The sequence below is a fragment of the Hyperolius riggenbachi genome, chromosome 12 (assembly GCF_040937935.1).
Source record: "Hyperolius riggenbachi isolate aHypRig1 chromosome 12, aHypRig1.pri, whole genome shotgun sequence".
Classification (NCBI taxonomy): domain Eukaryota; kingdom Metazoa; phylum Chordata; class Amphibia; order Anura; family Hyperoliidae; genus Hyperolius; species Hyperolius riggenbachi.
Genome location: NC_090657.1, coordinates 182,857,675 through 182,876,275, shown reverse-complemented (window position 1 = coordinate 182,876,275; position 18,601 = coordinate 182,857,675). Strand labels below are relative to the sequence as shown.

Genomic DNA, 18,601 nt, shown 5'->3' with positions numbered 1-18,601 from the left:
CCCATTAATTCTCTAATAACTATCACAATTTACTGATCTATATCTTGTTTTTTCCGCCATTAATTGGGCTTTCTGTGGGTGGTACATTTTGCTGAGAGCCACTTTACTGTAAATGCATGTTAACAGGATTAATAAGAAAAAAAAAAAGGAAAAAATTCATTTCTCAGTTTTCGGCCATTATAGCTTTAAAATAATCCATGCTACCATAATTAAAACCTATGTATTTTATTTGCCCGTATGTCTCGGTTATTATACCATTTAAATTTTGTCCCTATCACAATGTATGGCGCCAATATTTTATTTGGAAATAAAGGTGCATTGTTTCCGTTTTGCGTCCATCACTATTTACAAGCTTAGAATTTAAAAAAAAAAATGTTTGTAGTATACCCCCTTCAAATGCATATTTAAAAAGTTCAGACCCTTAGGTAACTATGTTTTTTTTATTGTAATTTTTTTTTCTATTAAAAATTTTATTTGGGGAATATTTTGGTGTGAGACAGTTATTTTTTAATGTTAGATGTGTAAATTTTAATGTAGAAAATGTGTTAATGTAGTTTTACTATTTGGCCACAAGATGGCCACCTTCATTTTTGGTTTCCCTCCTTGTACTTCTCACTATGCGGAAGTACAAGGGGGATGCGTACATTTTTCCGGGCAGAAGAGCCGAAGCCTCATGGGTGAGCGCTTCGGTTTTTCTGCGGGGGACAGGGATCGGTGATCTGGAACCATGTTCCCTTTCACTGTTCCTAGGGCTACCGGGGGACACAGGGGCGCGCCCGCGATCGCACGCAGGAGAGCGCAGCCGAACGGACATGAGCTTCACGTCTGGGCAGCTGAAAAGTTTAATATATTGCTCTGAGACATATCAGCATATTCCAGGCTGTGCATGGCAAGGAAATGAACAGCGCTACTTAAAAAACAGACAAGTGCCCACCTGCAAAAGAGTGTAAACCCCACTTGTGGGATAAAATACACAACTAGCATACACATGACCAGTCTACCACTGGAAGATGTTGGTTTCCGTAATAGCTTGCATGCAACCTATTAGATACTCGTCCCTCCCACTGCGAAGAAGTCATTGCTCCATGGGAAGGAACCCAACACTAACTAAACCCTAACCTATGTATATGCATAGCCTGGGTGCAGCTAATCAAGTAAATTCGAAAATTGGAAATTGTGCAAAAGGTGGATCAGCGCATCACCAGGCCGCCTCCGAATGGCCTCGAATCAGAGGTGCACTGAGCCCCCCCAGAAACTGCAAACGCACCTTGAACCCAAACGGAAGCTCTGCATATACACCAAAAGCAAAGCTAGAAACTGCAAACGCACCTTAAAGAGACTCCGTAACAAAAATTGCATCCTGTTTTTTATCATCCTACAAGTTCCAAAAGCTATTCTAATGTGTTCTAGCTTACTGCAGCACTTTATACTATCACAGTCTCTGTAATAAATCAATGTATCTTTCCCCTGTCAGACTTGTCGGCCTGTGTCTGGAAGGCTGCCAAGTTCTTCAGTGTTGTGGTTCTGCTATGAACTCCCCCTCCTTCCAGGCCCCTCTCTGCACACTGCCTGTGTGCTATTTAGATTAGAGCAGCTTCTCTCTCCTCTCTTATGTTTTACAAGCTGGATAAATCGTCCTCTGAGCTGGCTGGGCTTTCACATACTGAGGAATTACAAACAAGGGCAAAGCTGTTTGCAGGAAGAAAAGAGCAGCCTGAAACTTCAGTGCATGAGAGATGCAGGGGGGAAGAAACACACAAATGATCTCTTGAGATTCAAAAGGAATGCTGTATACAGCCTGCTTGTGTATGGATGTATTTTTCTATGTGTGGACATACTGTACATCAATCTACTTCCTGTTTTGGTGGCCATTTTGTTTGTTTACAAACAAACTTTTTAAAACTGTTTTTAACCACTTTTAATGCGGCGAGGAGCGGCGAAATTGTGACAGAGGGTAATAGGAGATGTCCCCTAACACACTGGTATGTTTACTTTTGAGCGATTTTAACAATACAGATTCTCTTTAAACCCAAACGGAAGGTCTGCATATACACCAAAAGCAAAGCTTCCATGCTGTGAAGCTTATAAGGATTTTAACTTGTAACAAGTACATGTTAACAATCTTCTAGCTTACAAGGCCAGCAAGAAAAGATAAACATTTCCCAGCCAGAGAAAGTTAAAATATGAAAAGTATAAACATTTCTATAAGTTTGAATAATGATAGCTGATAACATATGCTATGTTTTGGGAAAGGCCTCAAAATATAACACAATAAGGGGTTTTCCCAATTAGTTAAAGATGATTAAATAGTGACATCGGTCGGTGGAATTACTACATTTATTTATTCATAAGAAAGGCAAATATAACTGCACATTAAAATTTAATATAAAATTGTGTTCTATATACCTTATATGATTGTTTTAAGAAGAATTATAATAAGCTTTATATTTAAATGAGTGTATTAGAAGCCCTGTATGTTTCAATAAGTCTTAAATTAACCAGACCTGTGAGTCTTCAGTACAGTGTCAACCTGACCAATCTTATGTCTGGGAAAGTACAGACACATGCCAAACTAATTAGCAGAGAACACATCAGAAATGTGTCATAAATGACATTGTTTAATGTTTTTGGAAGTCCAATGTCTGGGTCAAAAAAAGTCAACCAGCAGACAAGATGGCTGGTGACGTCAATATTTTATTAACTGCATCAAATATGACCTATTAATCAGATGTCAAAATTTCAAACACTCCAAATTATGTTAATTCCCACAAGATAAGATAAGGAATTTATAAACAAGATTATGATTCAGGTATTCAAAACATGATAAAGCATTGACGCACAAATTTCAGATTAGGCAGCCATATTGCATCCAATCACTATAGAAGTAGGAGCTGAAAGTTTGCAGAAGCCCAAAAATCTCCTGAGAAGACACGAGGCAGAAGCTACCTTCCCACACATGGTTCTAGATGCTGAAAAGATGACAGAGATGGGGTAATATGCTTAATGTTCTGGTGATTTACTTTATTAATTTTTCAGCATTAAGTTCTGTTAAGATGTTGGCAAAAAAAAAAATGGCTTCTAAAAAGCTTCTTGCCATTTCTTTAGTAGCTGTGTAAAACTTGTAGTAATCTTCTTAGATACACAGCTATTGATACAGAGGAGACTACTTTTGATCTTATTCTACATAACACAACTGTTATATTCTTTTTTGAATGTACTTAGAAGATTGATGATCGTTTGGCTATAAAGGCCATGATGAGATGGAATACTGTTAGAAGGAAACACTACTTGGAACTGTTCATATTTTGTATATATGCTGTATAAGCAAATACAATTTTTTATATAAAATCATATACTGAGTGCTCTGATTCATTTCAAGGTATACCGTCAATCTATAATTACTGTTAGAGGGTTTAGACCCCGCTATGCTGGATTTATATGATAGCAACGCTATAAGGGCTGGTCCTTTACTGAGTAAGCAATCATGAAAAAGGCAAAAACCACTCAGGTTTGACAGGAGTGCCCTTTCATCAGGCCCATTATACACCAGACAGACTCCACAAATTACATTCCTCTAGCTCGCCCCTATGTTTCTGTGGATGCAGGTCAATAGATTTTTCCAAAATAGAGATCCAAAATAATTGAGCTCTAGGGAAAGCCCACCATATATGCCAAAGTGTACCTACCGGCATTATTTCCTGTCACATACCATATAGGCCTAGTGTAATCCTCTTGGAAGATAAACCTCCATAGCTTTTGTACCCTGCCCACTGACTTCTCCAGCATATATTATCTACAGCTAAGCGAGTATTGGCTTATAACTGGCTCACCTCGAACTTTCCCATCTAAAACAATTTAGTATCTGAAAATATAGGCTGCCCATATCGCTGCTAAAATTGCTGACAATATGCAGGGTTGCTACAACACCTGGACCCCATAGATTGCTTAGCCTGAGAGCTCAGGGCTGTCTTACTTATTACATAAATTCTAATTAAATGTCTGATACCATTTCATATTCAAATCCTGCTAATTGTGATGTCACTGAGCAAATGTTACCGTTTTCTTTAAGTTTTGTTCTATATTCCCAGGAAGAAAAAAAAAAATTATATCCTTCATTGAATTGTTCCAATAGCCATCGTTACAACCCCTGCATGGGTATTCAGGTGTTTTCAGGGGCGTATCTCAGTAATAAAGAGCCTATGGCAAACACTAAAATTGCACCCTGCCCAGTTAGCACCCCTCTAAACCCAGCATCCTTTTTGCCTACATGTTTTATGGTTGCCTGTGTTTTTTTGGCTTGGGATATTGCTGAAGTTATATCTCTGTTCTCTTTTTAAACACTAAGCCCAGTGCACCATGGTGACCATGGTGCCCATGGTGCTGTGGCGCCACGGCATGAGCCATGCCTGTACCCCTCTAGATACGGCTCTGTGTGTTTATGCCCATTTCTACTTCTAAATATCTCAATAAAGGTCTTCGAAAAAAAAAAAAAAAAAAAGGGGGGGGGGGGGGGACCCACAGGGAAGATTGAGTAAAAAAAATATACAAAACTAAGAAAAAAAAAAAAAAACACACGCAATACAATCCATAAACCTCTATTTACACTTTATTGCAATATATAATGGGTTTAAAACTGGCAAATAAAAAAAAAATATAACATTTACAGAAACTTTACATATACCCTTTTTAATGCGGGGAGCTAGTCGCATGTGTGCCTTGTTGCAGGAATAGAGTGTTTCAGACAATACTGCTAACACCCCCCCCCCCCCCCCCCCCCAACTTAGCAATGGATAACAGCAGAATATTTTAGTTGCTTTTCTTGTCCTTACAAGCTGATGAAGACAAGCCTGCCTCTCGTCTTTCTACAAGACGAAACAGCCAGCTCCTCAAATATGCATGGAAGAGTCTGTATGGGCCTTTGTTTTCCTTAGGTCAAGTTCACATGATTATGCCTAAAGGAAGCTGTCTATTCAGATGCATGTTGGGATAAATTGTCAGCATCTGAATACAGGATTTCTCTCCTGGTAAGAAGGGAAAGCCAGCAGCTTCCTGTAAGAACAACTGTTGATTAATGTATTGAGACAAGCAATTATAATTGCTTTATATATTTAAAAACCTAACAGTCACCATACATACTGTATGTAAAATTAAAGTATACCTGAACTGAGGCAAAGCTACCAAAGCTAAGTACAGAGGAACATTTCATGTTGGATCCACATCTCTGTAGGATGTCCTCCCCCAGCAATCCTTACCATTTTGGCTAGAGGGGGAGAAGCAGGTTTTCTGCAATGTCCTTCTCCCATTCTCTACCCTTGAGAAAAAGTGGGTAAGTGATGGGAAGAGGCAGGCTTGCTGCAATGTTCCTCCTTTTTAGAAAAATTGACTTTAACCAAAAGGCGTTGGGGAATGGGGCGAGGAGAAAACATACAGAGGTGCATGGAGCCAGCATGGCCATACCTCTGTGCTTACTTTAGCCACATGGAGCCAGCACAGATGCTTACCTTAGCCTCAGGTCAGGTATACTGTAAGCATCCACATGACAAGATTTTTTTCGCCCCTTCCCTAACACTACATCTAGATAAAGTCTAGAGAACAGAACACCCTCACAGACACCTGCCGCGTAAACAGAGGCACCTTCCACATCAGATCTTAAACCGGTCAGAAAATTTGGGCGTTTTAGGAATGGTGAGTGGAAGGTCACTTGCTTTGATTTCCACCGGTCGGAATTTCTTGATCGGTTGTGCTTTGTGCACCTGAAGAAAGAAAAAGTAAAAAAATATAAATAAGCACTTAAGAAAGCCTTACTGTATTTATCACACACACAAAAAAAAAATTTGAGCCAACAATCCAACCCAGAAACGTGGCCATCACAAATCTCTTCAAAAGGAACCTGAAGCAAGACGGATATGGAGGATGCCATATTTCCTATTAAATTCTAGTTTCCTGGCAACCCTGCTAATCGTTCATGCATCAGTAGTGTCTGGATTTATCTGCATGCTGGTTTCAGGTGTGATTTAAAGAGGAGCTGTTAGGTATAAGTCTCAGAGAAAATAAACACATATATCAGTAGCTAAGATTGGCTGTACTTACATTACATATGCATTTCACTGTCCACGTTTGGATTTCACAGAATTTTTATATAGTATATGCAGAGCATGATGCTCCTGACAGCCCATGGCAGGTTCCATGTTTGTGAAGCCAAATGTGTCGTCATGTCCTGCTGCTTCCCTATTCACAGAGGAGCTCGTACAGAATAACACAGTGTGCAGTGAATATTAATGAGCCATGTGGCTAGGAACAATAGCTGACTCCTGCAGTGTACTCTGCCCGGAGATTTATCTGTGCTGTGGCTGGACTGAGTTAGAAGCTGCTGAAACTTGATCCCTTCTTCTCCTTAGCAGCCGAGGGGAGGGCCCCAGAATGCTTTGCAGTATGGAATGCGGGCTTGCGTCCTCCTTAGGAGCTTAGCTTTGCTGAAAAGCACACATTAAATGTAAGAGAGATTTTATCTTTAGTAATGTCTTTTGGCTTCTGTCTAAACTGTTTAACACAGGAGAATAGAGGTTTAAATTAGCTCTGCAGCCTGACAGTTACTCTTTAATCAAACTTCAGTCAGAGTACCTGATCTACATGCTTGTTCAGAGCCTATGGCTAAAATGTATTACAGGCCTATGGATAAATTTATTACAAGCAGAAGATCAACAGGACAGCTAGGTGACTCACTTAAAGAAAACATGTATTGATAAAAACCTCCCCTGGGGGGGTACTCACCTGGGGTGGGGGAAGCCTCCGGATCCTATTAAGGCTTCCCCCGTCCTCCACGGTGGTGGAGATAAAGCGCCCCGAACAGCAGGGATGTAAATATTTACCTTCCCGGCTCCAGTGCAGGCGCAGTATCGGCTCTCCGCCTGATAGAGATATATATATATATATATATATCTATATATATATATATATATATATATATATATATATATATATATATATATATATATATATATATATATATATATATATATATATATATATATATATATATATATATATATATATATATATATATATATATATATATATATATATATATATATATATATATATATATAGATATTCTCTCTCTCTCGGCAGGACCAAATACATTTAGCATTGCCAAAGCAAAATAGAACATTAACGTGGGGGGGGGGGATTGTGGGAATAAGGGAAGGACATGGGTATACAGTCCATAGGAGGATGTACGGGATGGTATGGGGGGGATGGGGTATATAGTCCATAGGGGAGGGGGGTCTCTCTCTCTCTCTCTCTCTCTGCTATTTTCGCCTATCTCCATGCGGAAAACCGCAACTGCGCCCCCGCTGGAGCCAGGAAAGGTAAATAAATCAGCGCTTGTCAGGCTTGTCAAGGGAGGATTCCGGGACACTTTGGCGGAGCCAGCGCTGGACTGCCTGCAGCTACAGGAGTGAGGGAAGCCTCATTGGGAAACTGAGGCTCCCTCTACTGAGGAGAGTACCCCCGGGGAACTTTTTTTTTTATACAGGTGCTCTTTAAGGTTCCCTGTTAGAATACAGCAGAAATTGGCTTTTGTGATTTAGATATGGTAATCTGTCCTTCCAAAGGAAAAACAAACAAAAAAACACACACACCACAACAACACACCATCCGTATCCCCAACTTGTTTAGTCACTTTGACTCCTGGATCATCTGCAATCTACCATGACACACAGAAGCTTTAAAGAGACACTGAAGCGAGACTAAATCTCGCTTCAGCTCTCATATATAGCAGGGGCACGTGTGCCCCTGCTAAAATGCCGCTATCCCGCGGCTAAACGGGGGTCCCTTCACCCCCAACCCACCCCCGCAAAAATATGGTCGGCAAGTTGGTCGTAGAAATATTCTTCCTGGAGGCAGGGCTAACGGCTGCAGCCCTGCCTCCAGTCGCGTCTATCAGACATGCATCGCCGCCTCTCCCCCGCCCCTCTCAGTGAAGGAAGACTGAGAGGGGCGGGGGAGAGGCGGAGGTACGCGCTGACAGACGCGCGTGGGGCAGGGCTGCGGCGGTTAGCCCTGCCCCAACCAGGAAGCGCTCCCCCGCATTACGGAGGGGGTTTGGGGGGACAGGGACCCCCGTTAAGCCGCGGGATATCGGCATTTTAGCAGGGGCACACGTGCCCCTGCTATATGAGGTCTGAAGCGAGATCTATTCTCGCTTCAGACTCTCTTTAAAGCAGACCTGAGCTCAAAACGTAGTCTTTGTGCTTCAAAAGCTATGCAACAGCATAACCTCTAAACAACATTTGTTACACCTGATACAAATCCTAAAATAAATCTGCTCCCATGAAAGCAGGAAGTAGAAACAGGAAGGGGGGGGGGGGGGGGGGTAATGGATCAGATTGCAACTTGTTTAGCTTGTGATTAGACACAAATGAGGGGGAATTAAACTCTAAATACATACAGGGTGAATTTCTCTATGTATTTCTTCAGTCCTGTGCAAGAGAAGTACTTTAAATAAGCATAACGTGCTTACACTTACAGTTGTCGCTATTAACCTCCTTGCCGGTTAGCAAGGAGGTAACCTGCGCAGGAGGATTTCTCAGGCCCCGCTGGGCCGATTTGCATAATTTTTTTTTCCTACACGCAGCTATCACTTTGCTAGCTGCATGTAGTACGCGATCGCCGCCGCTACCCGCCGATTCGCGGCGCCGCCGCCCCCCCCCCCCCCCCCCCCCAGTGCAGCCTGGCCATCCAGTGCCAGGCAGCGCTGAGGGGTGGATCAGGATTCCCTATGACGTCCATGACGTCATCCCACCATGGTGACGGGGGAAGCCTTGCAGGAAATCCCGTTCTGAACGGGATTTCCTGCTTACTCTGATCGCCCAGCGGCTATCATGTAGCGAGCCCTGGGCTCGTTACATGATTTGAAGAAAAAGTGCTGCGCTGCCTCCTTCCCCGGCGAGAATTAGACCGGCAAGGAGGTTAACCACCCTGGCGTTCATTTAATTGCAGCCATGGGTGGCTTTTTTTTTTTAATGTCCCCCGACACTGCTCACCCCCCTCCGATCGCCGCCGGCGATATTTACCTGGCCACGATCGCCGAGACTTCCACCATAGCTTCAGGCGTTGCTATGGCGACGATCGGCCATGACGTCTGACATTATGCACAGTTCCGATCGCCGCCATAGCGACCTCTGCAGGCTATTGGAGGTGTTCAGGCATGTATAAAACAGCGGCGATTGGGGGAATCAGAGCAGGTCAGCTCCTGCAAAAGTCCCAGCAGCGTTAATTACTATTCCCTCTCCAGGCCACCGTGGACTCTGGGCTATTGCTGGCGGCCAAATCAGGCTGTATTTATTGTAATTTGGGCTCCGTCTGGACAATGCCCAAATTACTGAGCGATGCAATAGCTGTAAGCTACAGTACGGTCTATAGCAGCACCTGGCACGTCGAAATTTCCAGTGCCATTTTTGCCTGACTCGTACCGTTACACCCCCTCCACACAGCCAATGAGAGCCACTCACCGCCTCCTGTCTTAACCGCTCAATTTCCTCTCTTTCCTGTTCTTCCTGTTGCCTGCGCTCTTCTTCCTCCATTAGACGTTTCTGTTCCTCCAACTCTGCCAGACGCTTCTCAAACTCTTCCCGCTCTTTGGCGCGCTTCTCAGTTGCCAGCTCAAAGCTGTCCTGAACTACAGAACCAGAAAGGGAATCTACGTGACAAAAATGAAACACTGGTGCACCAAGTGGAAATGGAAAGAAAAATGAACGCTGCTGGTCAGCCATGGACCTCACATCTCCCATGTTTGAGGTACCCAAATCCATAAGAAGTGTTCACTTTGAAAGCATGACCGACTAGCAGCACTTAACATAAAAGCATCAAAAAGAACCAAAAGTCCCATGTAAGACTGTTTTGCTGTGGTGAGAGAGATGTATGGATGGTCACATGACCTCTAAGTTGGGAGGTCACCTACCTGACAATATTCGGCTCTCCTTCTTGGGAACAAAAGGCTCCTGGTGGGTAACAGTGTTAGGACGTGCCTTGAATGTGGACATTTCCTTCAGCTGCCTCTCTTGTTCCTTAACCTGGGAGAAAGAGGTGATTCAGGTATAGATTCCAGAGCAGAGTTACTGACTAGACTTCCTAAAACTCAAGTCAAAGCCAAAATAAGACTTCCAGCAAAGGGGCACTGTTGCAAAAGATTGCAGAATTGTAACATCCATGTTTACACACATATACAAGATGTACATTAGTATAGAGTAAAGATGGCCATACACTGACAGATTTGCAGCAGATTCGACCAGATAGATTTCCGTCAGATGCCTGTCAGGTCGAATCTGATGCGTGCCACACACTAGGAACAGATGTCCCATAGATTTCAGAATGAAATTATTGAAAAGCGATCTAAATGCATTATTGTACCATTAGCTTCAATGCAACTCTATGGCCATAGATCTGCTGCCAGTAATTTTAAAGTGATTTTTTTCAGCCCAGCAGTAATTAACCTCCCTGGTGTTCAATTTCTCCAGGATTTCTGTGCAAAAAAAGTAATCTAATTTTATTAACTTTTTTCCTGTAACTTGCCAAAATGTGTCAAGCAAGGGTCTAGTATACAATACAGGAGTGTATTGATGTGTATGCATGTCAATACTGTTCACAGCATATTTTGTATTGACGTGTATATCGGAATACCGCCAGGGAGGTTAAAAAGGAACTTGGCTGAGGGTCGAGCCAGCTAGAGGATTACGGTGGCCCAGGAAGACAGCGAGGGACTGATCACCAGAGGCTTTCTCCAGCCTCCTTCATATTATGTATCATTTTTCTAATATTTCTTTTTAAGCAATACCAGTTGCCCGGCAGCCCCGCTGATCCTCCGCCTCTTAATACTTTTTGCCACAAGGCAGAAAAGGGCGTGGCTAACCTACAAAACCTGAATTTTAAGGCGCAAGTGGTCTTTCAACATTTTTTCCTGCTATGCAGTTTTAACTACACTGTAAAAATAAAACCTACACTATCAGCACAGACAGCAGGAGTTCCACTTTTTGATTTATTAATTACTTCTGGTCATGCGATTGCTTTGTCAAAATTGAACAACCCTCAGCCTATTTAGATTCATGGCTGGAGTTTGACCATGAAGGCCAAATAAAAGCTTTAGGAGCAGTGGTCAGAGTTTTAAAGGGACAGGCACCAGGGAGGGGTGGAGGCCACACAGCTACTATACTACAGCAAAGGACAGCTCTGGCAAGCAATATAGACAGGGCAGTGTTGAACATGTTACAAAGCCAGGCTAAATCTTGCTTTTATGGTTCTCACCTGTTGCTCCCGGAGCTCCTGCTTTGTTTTCCCACGTTTGTCTATCGCCAAATCGAATGGCTCTGGCTGTGTTATTTCCTTTACCTTCTTCTCAGGAAGAGCTACGTGATCAAAGTGAGGTATAGGCTGAGCCTTGAACTTGGGAGCCTAGAAGAAGAAGAAAAAAAAAAAACTACTATTGTTTTGTACCTCTGTGAGTAAACATGGTTTCTCAACATTAATTCAAAACGTACATTTCTGAGAGACAATGAATTGGCTGCAAGATTTGCCCAACACATATTAGGGCTCTTTTCCACTTGCTGCAATCCACAAAGATTTACATTTAAAGCAAAAGTCACTTTATGCAGTGGGTGTCCACTGCGCCTGTGCAGCCCTGGCTGCGCACATCCTTGTTTATGCGCCCGTTGCCGGTAGTGCACTGCGCAGGTGTAGAACAGATTCTCATACTGCGCCTGCACAAGGTGCTCCTAGCCCCAGGAACGCGTACGAGGATACCCGTGGCAAGGGCGCAGTGGAGGTAGGCTTAAAAGTCGGCTTCCACTGCATGAAGAAAAGTGAGCCGTGATGAGGGAACTCAGGGTCAGTATGTCACGGAGTGGGCACAGGGTGGCGGCAGGGGGCTGGCAGAAGCCCCAGGTAAGTGAAACACTTACCTTTCAGTTCCACTTTAACTACTTTCGGACCGAGCGAGTGCGAATCTACGTCGGGCAGGGGGCGCTGCGGTCCTGACAGGACGTAAACTCTACGTCCCATTGACCGCACGCCCCTGCCCGTCTCCGCCGCTCGGTCCGCTCTGCCCCCGCCGCTCGTTGCTGCCCCTATGACGGCAGAGCACTGTGAGCCGGGCAGGAGCAGTTTTTATTGGCTCCTGGCCCTGTCATTACTGTAAGCCGCTCTCATTGGCTTACATGGAGTGACAGGGTCAGGAGCCAATGAAAGCGGCTCCTGACCGGCGCACAGCACTCTGCCGTCATGGCGACGGCAGAGAGAGCAGCCTGCGGCGGGGACAGAGCAGCGTGTTCGTCGAGCGGCGGATCATTGCGGCGATTCGTCGGGAAGTGGCAATTTACGGGACCAGCATCCTCTGGTCCTTAAGGGGGCAGAGGGTGCTGGTCCAGAAAGGGTTAAAAATTGCAGTGCTTTTCCAGAGAGATTTGTTTTTTTGCCAGAATAGCAATTGCCAGCCTGCCCGATTTATGGCGCACTTGCATTTCGTTCAATGGTAGGTGGCGCAAACGCAGTACAAATGAGGTCACGCTTGCGAGTGGACAAACAGGCTTACACCATCACACATCTAATTTGGGTGCCGCTGTAGTGTGAATTACAGCTATATGGGGCTCACCTAGTAATTTAGGCAATTGCCGTAGCCCAAATGAAAAAAAAAAAAAAAAAAAAAGCCACCAGGAAATGGCTGGAGCACAAATTACACAGGAGACAAAATATTCTGCTATCAGTAGGGGAATCGTTTTTAAAATCAGGGCTGTGGAGTCGGTCCAAAAATCCACCGACTCAGACTCCTCAGTTTAGGATTCCACCGACTCCGACTCCACGACTCCGACTCCTCTAATTTGCATATTACAATTTTGTTGATTAAAAGTATGTAACATGAAATTCGTCTCTTAACTGCCAACGCTTAGGAATTTTACAAGACAACTGAAGTGAGAAGGATATGTAGACTACTATATTTATTCCCTTTAGACTAAAACTAGTCCTTGGTAAGAGTACTTGTAAAAGGTACAAACCGGAACAAAGAACATCTATCAGGCCCTAGGCAATGTAAGTGTGGGTACATGTAAGAATGATGTGCAGGTACTCTGCAGGGGAATGAGGGGATTGTAAACAGACAACAACTCTGTGTTCAATGTGCATAGCATTCTCAGTGGATTCCCTGCAGCTCTGTGGGGAGTGCATATGTAGAGTATAGTACTACTGTGTAACAAAGTAAACCTGAGACAGATGAAATTAAAGTTTTATACATACCTGGGGCTTCCTCCAGCCGCCTTCAGGATAATCAGTCCCTCGTTGTCCTCCTCCACCACCTGGATCTTCTGCTATGAGTCCAGGTACTTGAGCCAGTCAGGCGTAGTGCGCATGCACACACTCCGCCGCCAGGAGCATACTACACCTGTGCAGCACTATTGCGCAGGTGCAGAATGATCCTGGCTGTGGGAGCGGCATGCGGCCGGACAGCGCTGACTGGCTGAATTACCAGGACTCATAGCAGAAGATCCGGGTGGTGGAGGACAGCGAGGGACTGATTAGCCTGAAGGGGGCTGGAGGAAGCCCCAGGTATGTATAAAACTTTACTTTTCATCCGTCTCAGTTACCCTTTAATTTGTAGTCACCAAACCAAATTTTAACAACATATCAAATTATTTGATTTCATCAGCATAGGGAGTGCATACATTTGCATAAATCAGCATCAATGCAGAATTATTTCCATCTCGTTGACCATCTCTATTAGTGACACAGCTACACATCAGGCTTTATTCTTACAGCATAGATGTTATTTAGTATATATAAGAGATTCCTGTGTACACATCATATATACAGTCACAATCAGATATGTATATCTGACCTTAAAAATACGGGGACTGCTTTATTGAAGCAGCACAAGTAACTAATTTTGATTGGTTTATTTCATTTTTGTGGACTAAGCACAGCTATTACTGTATATATACTGTATATATACATTATTTTTAATGACTATTATCTGAGAAATAGAACATTTTATCATATTTTCTATTTTAATTACAGTTACAAATTCATTAGGAGTCGGAGCATTTTTTCCCGACTCGACTCCAGGCACCCAAAATTGCCCGACTCCACGACTCCGACTCCACAGCCCTGTTTAAAATAACGAAGATTAGCTAGAGCAGGGTGAGCAGTCTTTCAGCTTCACCCCACATGCAGTTTTCACTGCCGTTTTGACATACCCCATGTTGTGCTGAGACATTCAGCAAGTTCTAGCTTCACAAGAGCCCCAGTACAGGTAAAAGCAGGTCATACTAAAATGAGGGTGAAGAAAGGAGACTTTCAACCAGGTTTATGTCAGACTATGCAAAGATACTTGGAGAAAGTCCTGGGTTAGTTTCAGATTTCGATCTCATTTTGGCTCAGACATCCCAAAACCATTCCGGTGGGTTAATTTTTGTACAGTGATGGGGACATTAGAGTGCCAGCTCCACTGAGGGACAGCTAGCGATGTGAATTGATTATAGGGGCATGTTCCCACAGGCAGTGGTGCTTGTACATAGCTCAGCACAGCTGTCTGCAGAGGAGAAACGATACAAGACTCCATTCTATTCCAGTGAATGGGGCCGCTAATCTCCCAAATGCACAGTATGAACAGCATCTACAGGTGTAGGTTGAACACGCTCAGATGTTTTATACAAAAAGTCAGAAAGGTTATGTAACAACCACAGCAGGACACCCAGGCTTACGTCTTTGTTTCGGAGTTCCTCCAGTTTCCTTTCCTTCTCTTCCATCTTCTGGCGGTCCCTGTCACTGAACGAGAAGGCACACACTTCCACGGGTTTGTGTTCTATTAGTTTCGGCTTAAATGGAAGTCCAAAGAATGGCATGGGGTTGGCTTTGATGACAGGAGCTGACTCCTCCTGTAGATGGAGGAACAGAGAAAAGGTTTATAAAGGGAAAAAAATTAAAATGAAATAAAAAAAAAATTGATAAACGTGCGTAGTGGGCTGCTAGACTACATCAGGCTTCTCCAAGGTCGAAGCCGGTTTTAATTCAACTTTAGAAAAGTGGCTCTGGTCAATAATGCAATACAAATCATGGATTTTGCTTCTGCTCTAAAATAAAAGCTTACCATATATACCCAGAGTACTTGTGGGTGGAGGTGCCCAAAGATAGGCAACGTAATGAAATAAAAAATAAGGTGGAGAGGCGTCTACCACTGCAGATGGAAGAACCAGAAAGTATTTCTTGCATACATGCTTGTGATCATATTTTAAAGGTACTTTCATTGACCTGAAGAAGTAAGTTGAGACCCGTGGTAAAGACACCTCTCTCCACCTTATTTTTTTGTTACATTACATTTTGGGTGCCTCCACTCCCCCACCCCAGTACTATACATTACATCTCCTTTAGAGGTGTTCACCTTCCGGGTGTGGAGTTGTCTAAAACCAAGAAGGACCAACCAGGAGTGCAACCATCCAGTTCCAGTAGGACCTGGAATACCAAGCAGGCTGTCACTGGCTCGCCTACTCATCCTTAAGCAAAACTGCACCGGCCCTGCATTCCCCCGTCACACCTTATTCGGCTACTTTTCCATGCCACCTGACCGTGTCCCACCCCTGCCAAGTCCTCCGCTCGGTCCGAGTAGACTGGCCAGTGTCAGGCAGCAGCACAGGGATCCCCATTGGAAATGGGAAACAACAGGAAGTTGACTAATTTATTCCTAGCAACAGGGAGAACTATCATTGGTCGCTTGTCATGCAACGAGGAGCCTCATGCTCCTGCCGTCCTCAGGACTGAACTTCGGGACCAAGCAAAGAAGCACAGCAATCTATACAGAGCACATGTGGAGTGGATGTGCTTACCATGCCGTTTCAGTGGCTGAATAGTTTTCTGGTTAAGGGCTCTGCCTCGAGACCTGGGTTCAAATCTCAGCTCTTCAGTGAGCCGGCAGCTTAGGGAGTTTGGCCCAACGTCTCCTTACTAACCCTCCTACTGCCTATAGAGCGCACCCCTAGTGGCTGCAGCTTTCGGTTTGAGTTCGCCAGGAGAAAAGCCCGATATAAATGTTGTGTTTTGGAACAACTCAAATGGGCTTTATTTCATTTCTTCATCAATCTTGCTGCCTATGCCATCGCTGGCACAGAGTTTCCCCACCCACCATCACTAGTGTAGATGCAAAGATCACAGCCGAGCAACGCCCCTCAAATGCATGCCAGCAAGCAAAGCACAGCCTTCAGGCTGATAGGTAAATGAAAGGATCAGATACCCAAGACCTCCACCAGTACAGCAAATCCCACACAGAAGAGAACTGAAACATTCATGGTTTTTCCCAACTTCACACATTCTTTCCACCGCACCAGTTTATGAGAAGAGTGCAAAGGTCACAACTTGCACTTACCTTTGGCTCCTCTGCAGTAATTCGGATTCTGTTCTTCAGTGCAAAGGCTGGAGATTGGGCCACAGTGAGGGGCAGTTCTTTCTTTAATGGAACACCCTGGATGAGACAAAAGCAAAGATCCTATGGGAATTGTTTTGGGATTAAACATTTTATCCCTATGGTTTGGTACAGGACTAAAAGGTTGATTTTTTTTTTCTCAGATCACATGAATATTGAAGTGATACTTAAAGAGACTAACATCAAAAACCTCCCCTGGGGGGTACTCACCTCGGGTGGGGGAAGCCTCTGGATCCTAATGAGGCTTCCCACGCCGTCCTCTGTCCCACGGGGGTCTCGCTGCAGCCCTCCGAACAGCCGGCGACAGACCCGACTGTCAGTTCAATATTTACCTTTGCAGGCTCCAGCGGGGGCGCTGTGGCTGCTTTCGGCTCGGAACTAGACGGAAATACCCGATCTCCGTCGGGTCCGCTCTACTGCGCAGGCCCCGGAGACTTGCGCCTGCGCAGTGGAGCAGACCCGACGGCGATCGGGTATTTTCGTATACTTCGGAGCCAACAGCCACCAGAGCGCCTGCGCAGGAGCCGGGAAGGTAAATATTTTCGGTCGCCGCTGTACGGAGGGCTGCAGCGAGACCCCAGAGGGACGGAGGACGGCGTGGGAAGCCTCATTAGGATCCTGAGGCTTCCACCACCCGAGGTGAGTACCCCCCAGGGGACATTTTGATGTTACAGTTCCTCTTTAAACCTTGGATAGGGTGGGGTGGGACTTTACTGACCTGGGGCTTCTACCAGTTTTTGCAGTCATTAACAGATCCTTCTGTCCCCTGCCATCAGCTAGTTTCGTTTTCGCCGACCGGCTTACTGCTTCTGCACAGGCCTGGCCACGCGTCTCCATGTTCCTGTCCGCAGGACACTATTGTGGATGGGAAGGTGAAGGCGGCTACGCGTGGCCAGGCCTGTCAGCAAAATGAAACTAACTGGTGGGAGTCTTTTTCCAGTACGGGGGAAGGGGGGGGGGGGAGAAACTCGCGGTCGTCATCTGCACTGTTCGGAGACAGCGGAGGTGACAGCGTGAGACAGTTGGCTGCAAGGGGCTGGAGAAAGCCCCCGGTGAGAAACAGATTTTTCTAATAATCACCTGATTATTCCTTTAAAAGGTTTATTATATAGTACGTCCGTATTGATGTTTGTTTAATTTCTTCCTTTTTATAGCCAAGGAGCTATTTTTTGGCTTCTCCTCCCAAACTTTTTTTGTGGCAAAAAAAAAAAAAAAAAAAAAAGTTACTTTTGAGGATTCCATGGACATGTGACTTTGCACAGTCTCCACACTCAGACTAATTCAAAATTTCACAAAATGTTTTAAGAGCACTTTGCAATAAAACCAAGATTTTTTTACCGCATCTTGCCTACTCTGGCATTATGTTGCATTTTCAACATGTATAGTCAGTCCTGCTGCTTCATTTGGCGAGTTTGTAATTTCAGAAGAGCATTTTCTGTTTTAGTTTGGCCTGACATCGCCGGAGACCGATAGGCAGCGGCGGGGAACAGCTCACCGCAGAGTTGCAGCGAGGTACATACTGGGAGCTTGGGGCTGGAGGAAGTCCCGGGTAAGTAGCACTTTTCATTCTAGATGCCCGATAACTCCTTTAAAGGTGATATTTAAAAATCTCCCCCCCCCCCCCCCAAAAAAAAAAAAAAAAAAAAAAAATCTTCCCTAATGTAAACGAGCCCTAAAATGGATAACATTTAACGTAACCCTTTATTGAAAGGGTTACAAAGACAGACATATTTATTACCTTGTCTGACTGTTGTGCTGACCCTTCTGGCTTCAGTAAAGACTAAGGCTCAGTTCACACTTTAGTCTACAAACCAGGGCTGTGAAGTCGGTACAAATATCATCAGACTCAGACTTCTCAGTTTCAGATACTACCGACTCCAGGTACACAAAATTGCTCCGACTCCAAAGCCCTGCTAGAAACTGAAATTCAAGGAAAAATCACAAATGGACAAGTGGACACATCCTATGTTAATCTCCTCGGTGGTCTAGTCTGATTACCGGAGTTCTGGATTTTAGGGTCTAAAAGCAGTGCAATTTTATCCCGTTTTTAGACCGTATAATTAAACATGGGATAAATTCATCCATTCTGTCAGTTGCCGGGACGGAATACAGAGTACCAACCGGCATGTTTCATCCTGACACCGG

General features: G+C 44.3%; 1 protein-coding gene across 4 annotated transcripts in view; it reads right to left on the bottom strand.

Annotated features, from left to right (window-relative positions):
* Positions 1-4,597: 4,597 nt before the first annotated feature.
* TPX2 (TPX2 microtubule nucleation factor) overlaps positions 4,598-18,601 on the bottom strand; it is a 113,909-nt gene continuing 99,905 nt past the window's right edge. For 3 of the 4 annotated variants that reach the window (XM_068264091.1, XM_068264090.1, XM_068264092.1), the window contains exons 12-17: positions 16,400-16,495; positions 14,745-14,918; positions 11,302-11,448; positions 9,962-10,073; positions 9,513-9,700; positions 4,598-5,753 (exon numbers count right to left, since the gene is read on the bottom strand). In XM_068264091.1, the coding sequence (XP_068120192.1) occupies positions 5,643-5,753; positions 9,513-9,700; positions 9,962-10,073; positions 11,302-11,448; positions 14,745-14,918; positions 16,400-16,495 (828 nt within the window). In that variant the 3' untranslated portion in view covers positions 4,598-5,642. The remainder of the gene's footprint in view (positions 5,754-9,512; positions 9,701-9,961; positions 10,074-11,301; positions 11,449-14,744; positions 14,919-16,399; positions 16,496-18,601) is intronic. The other variant, XM_068264093.1, reaches the window with a different exon arrangement.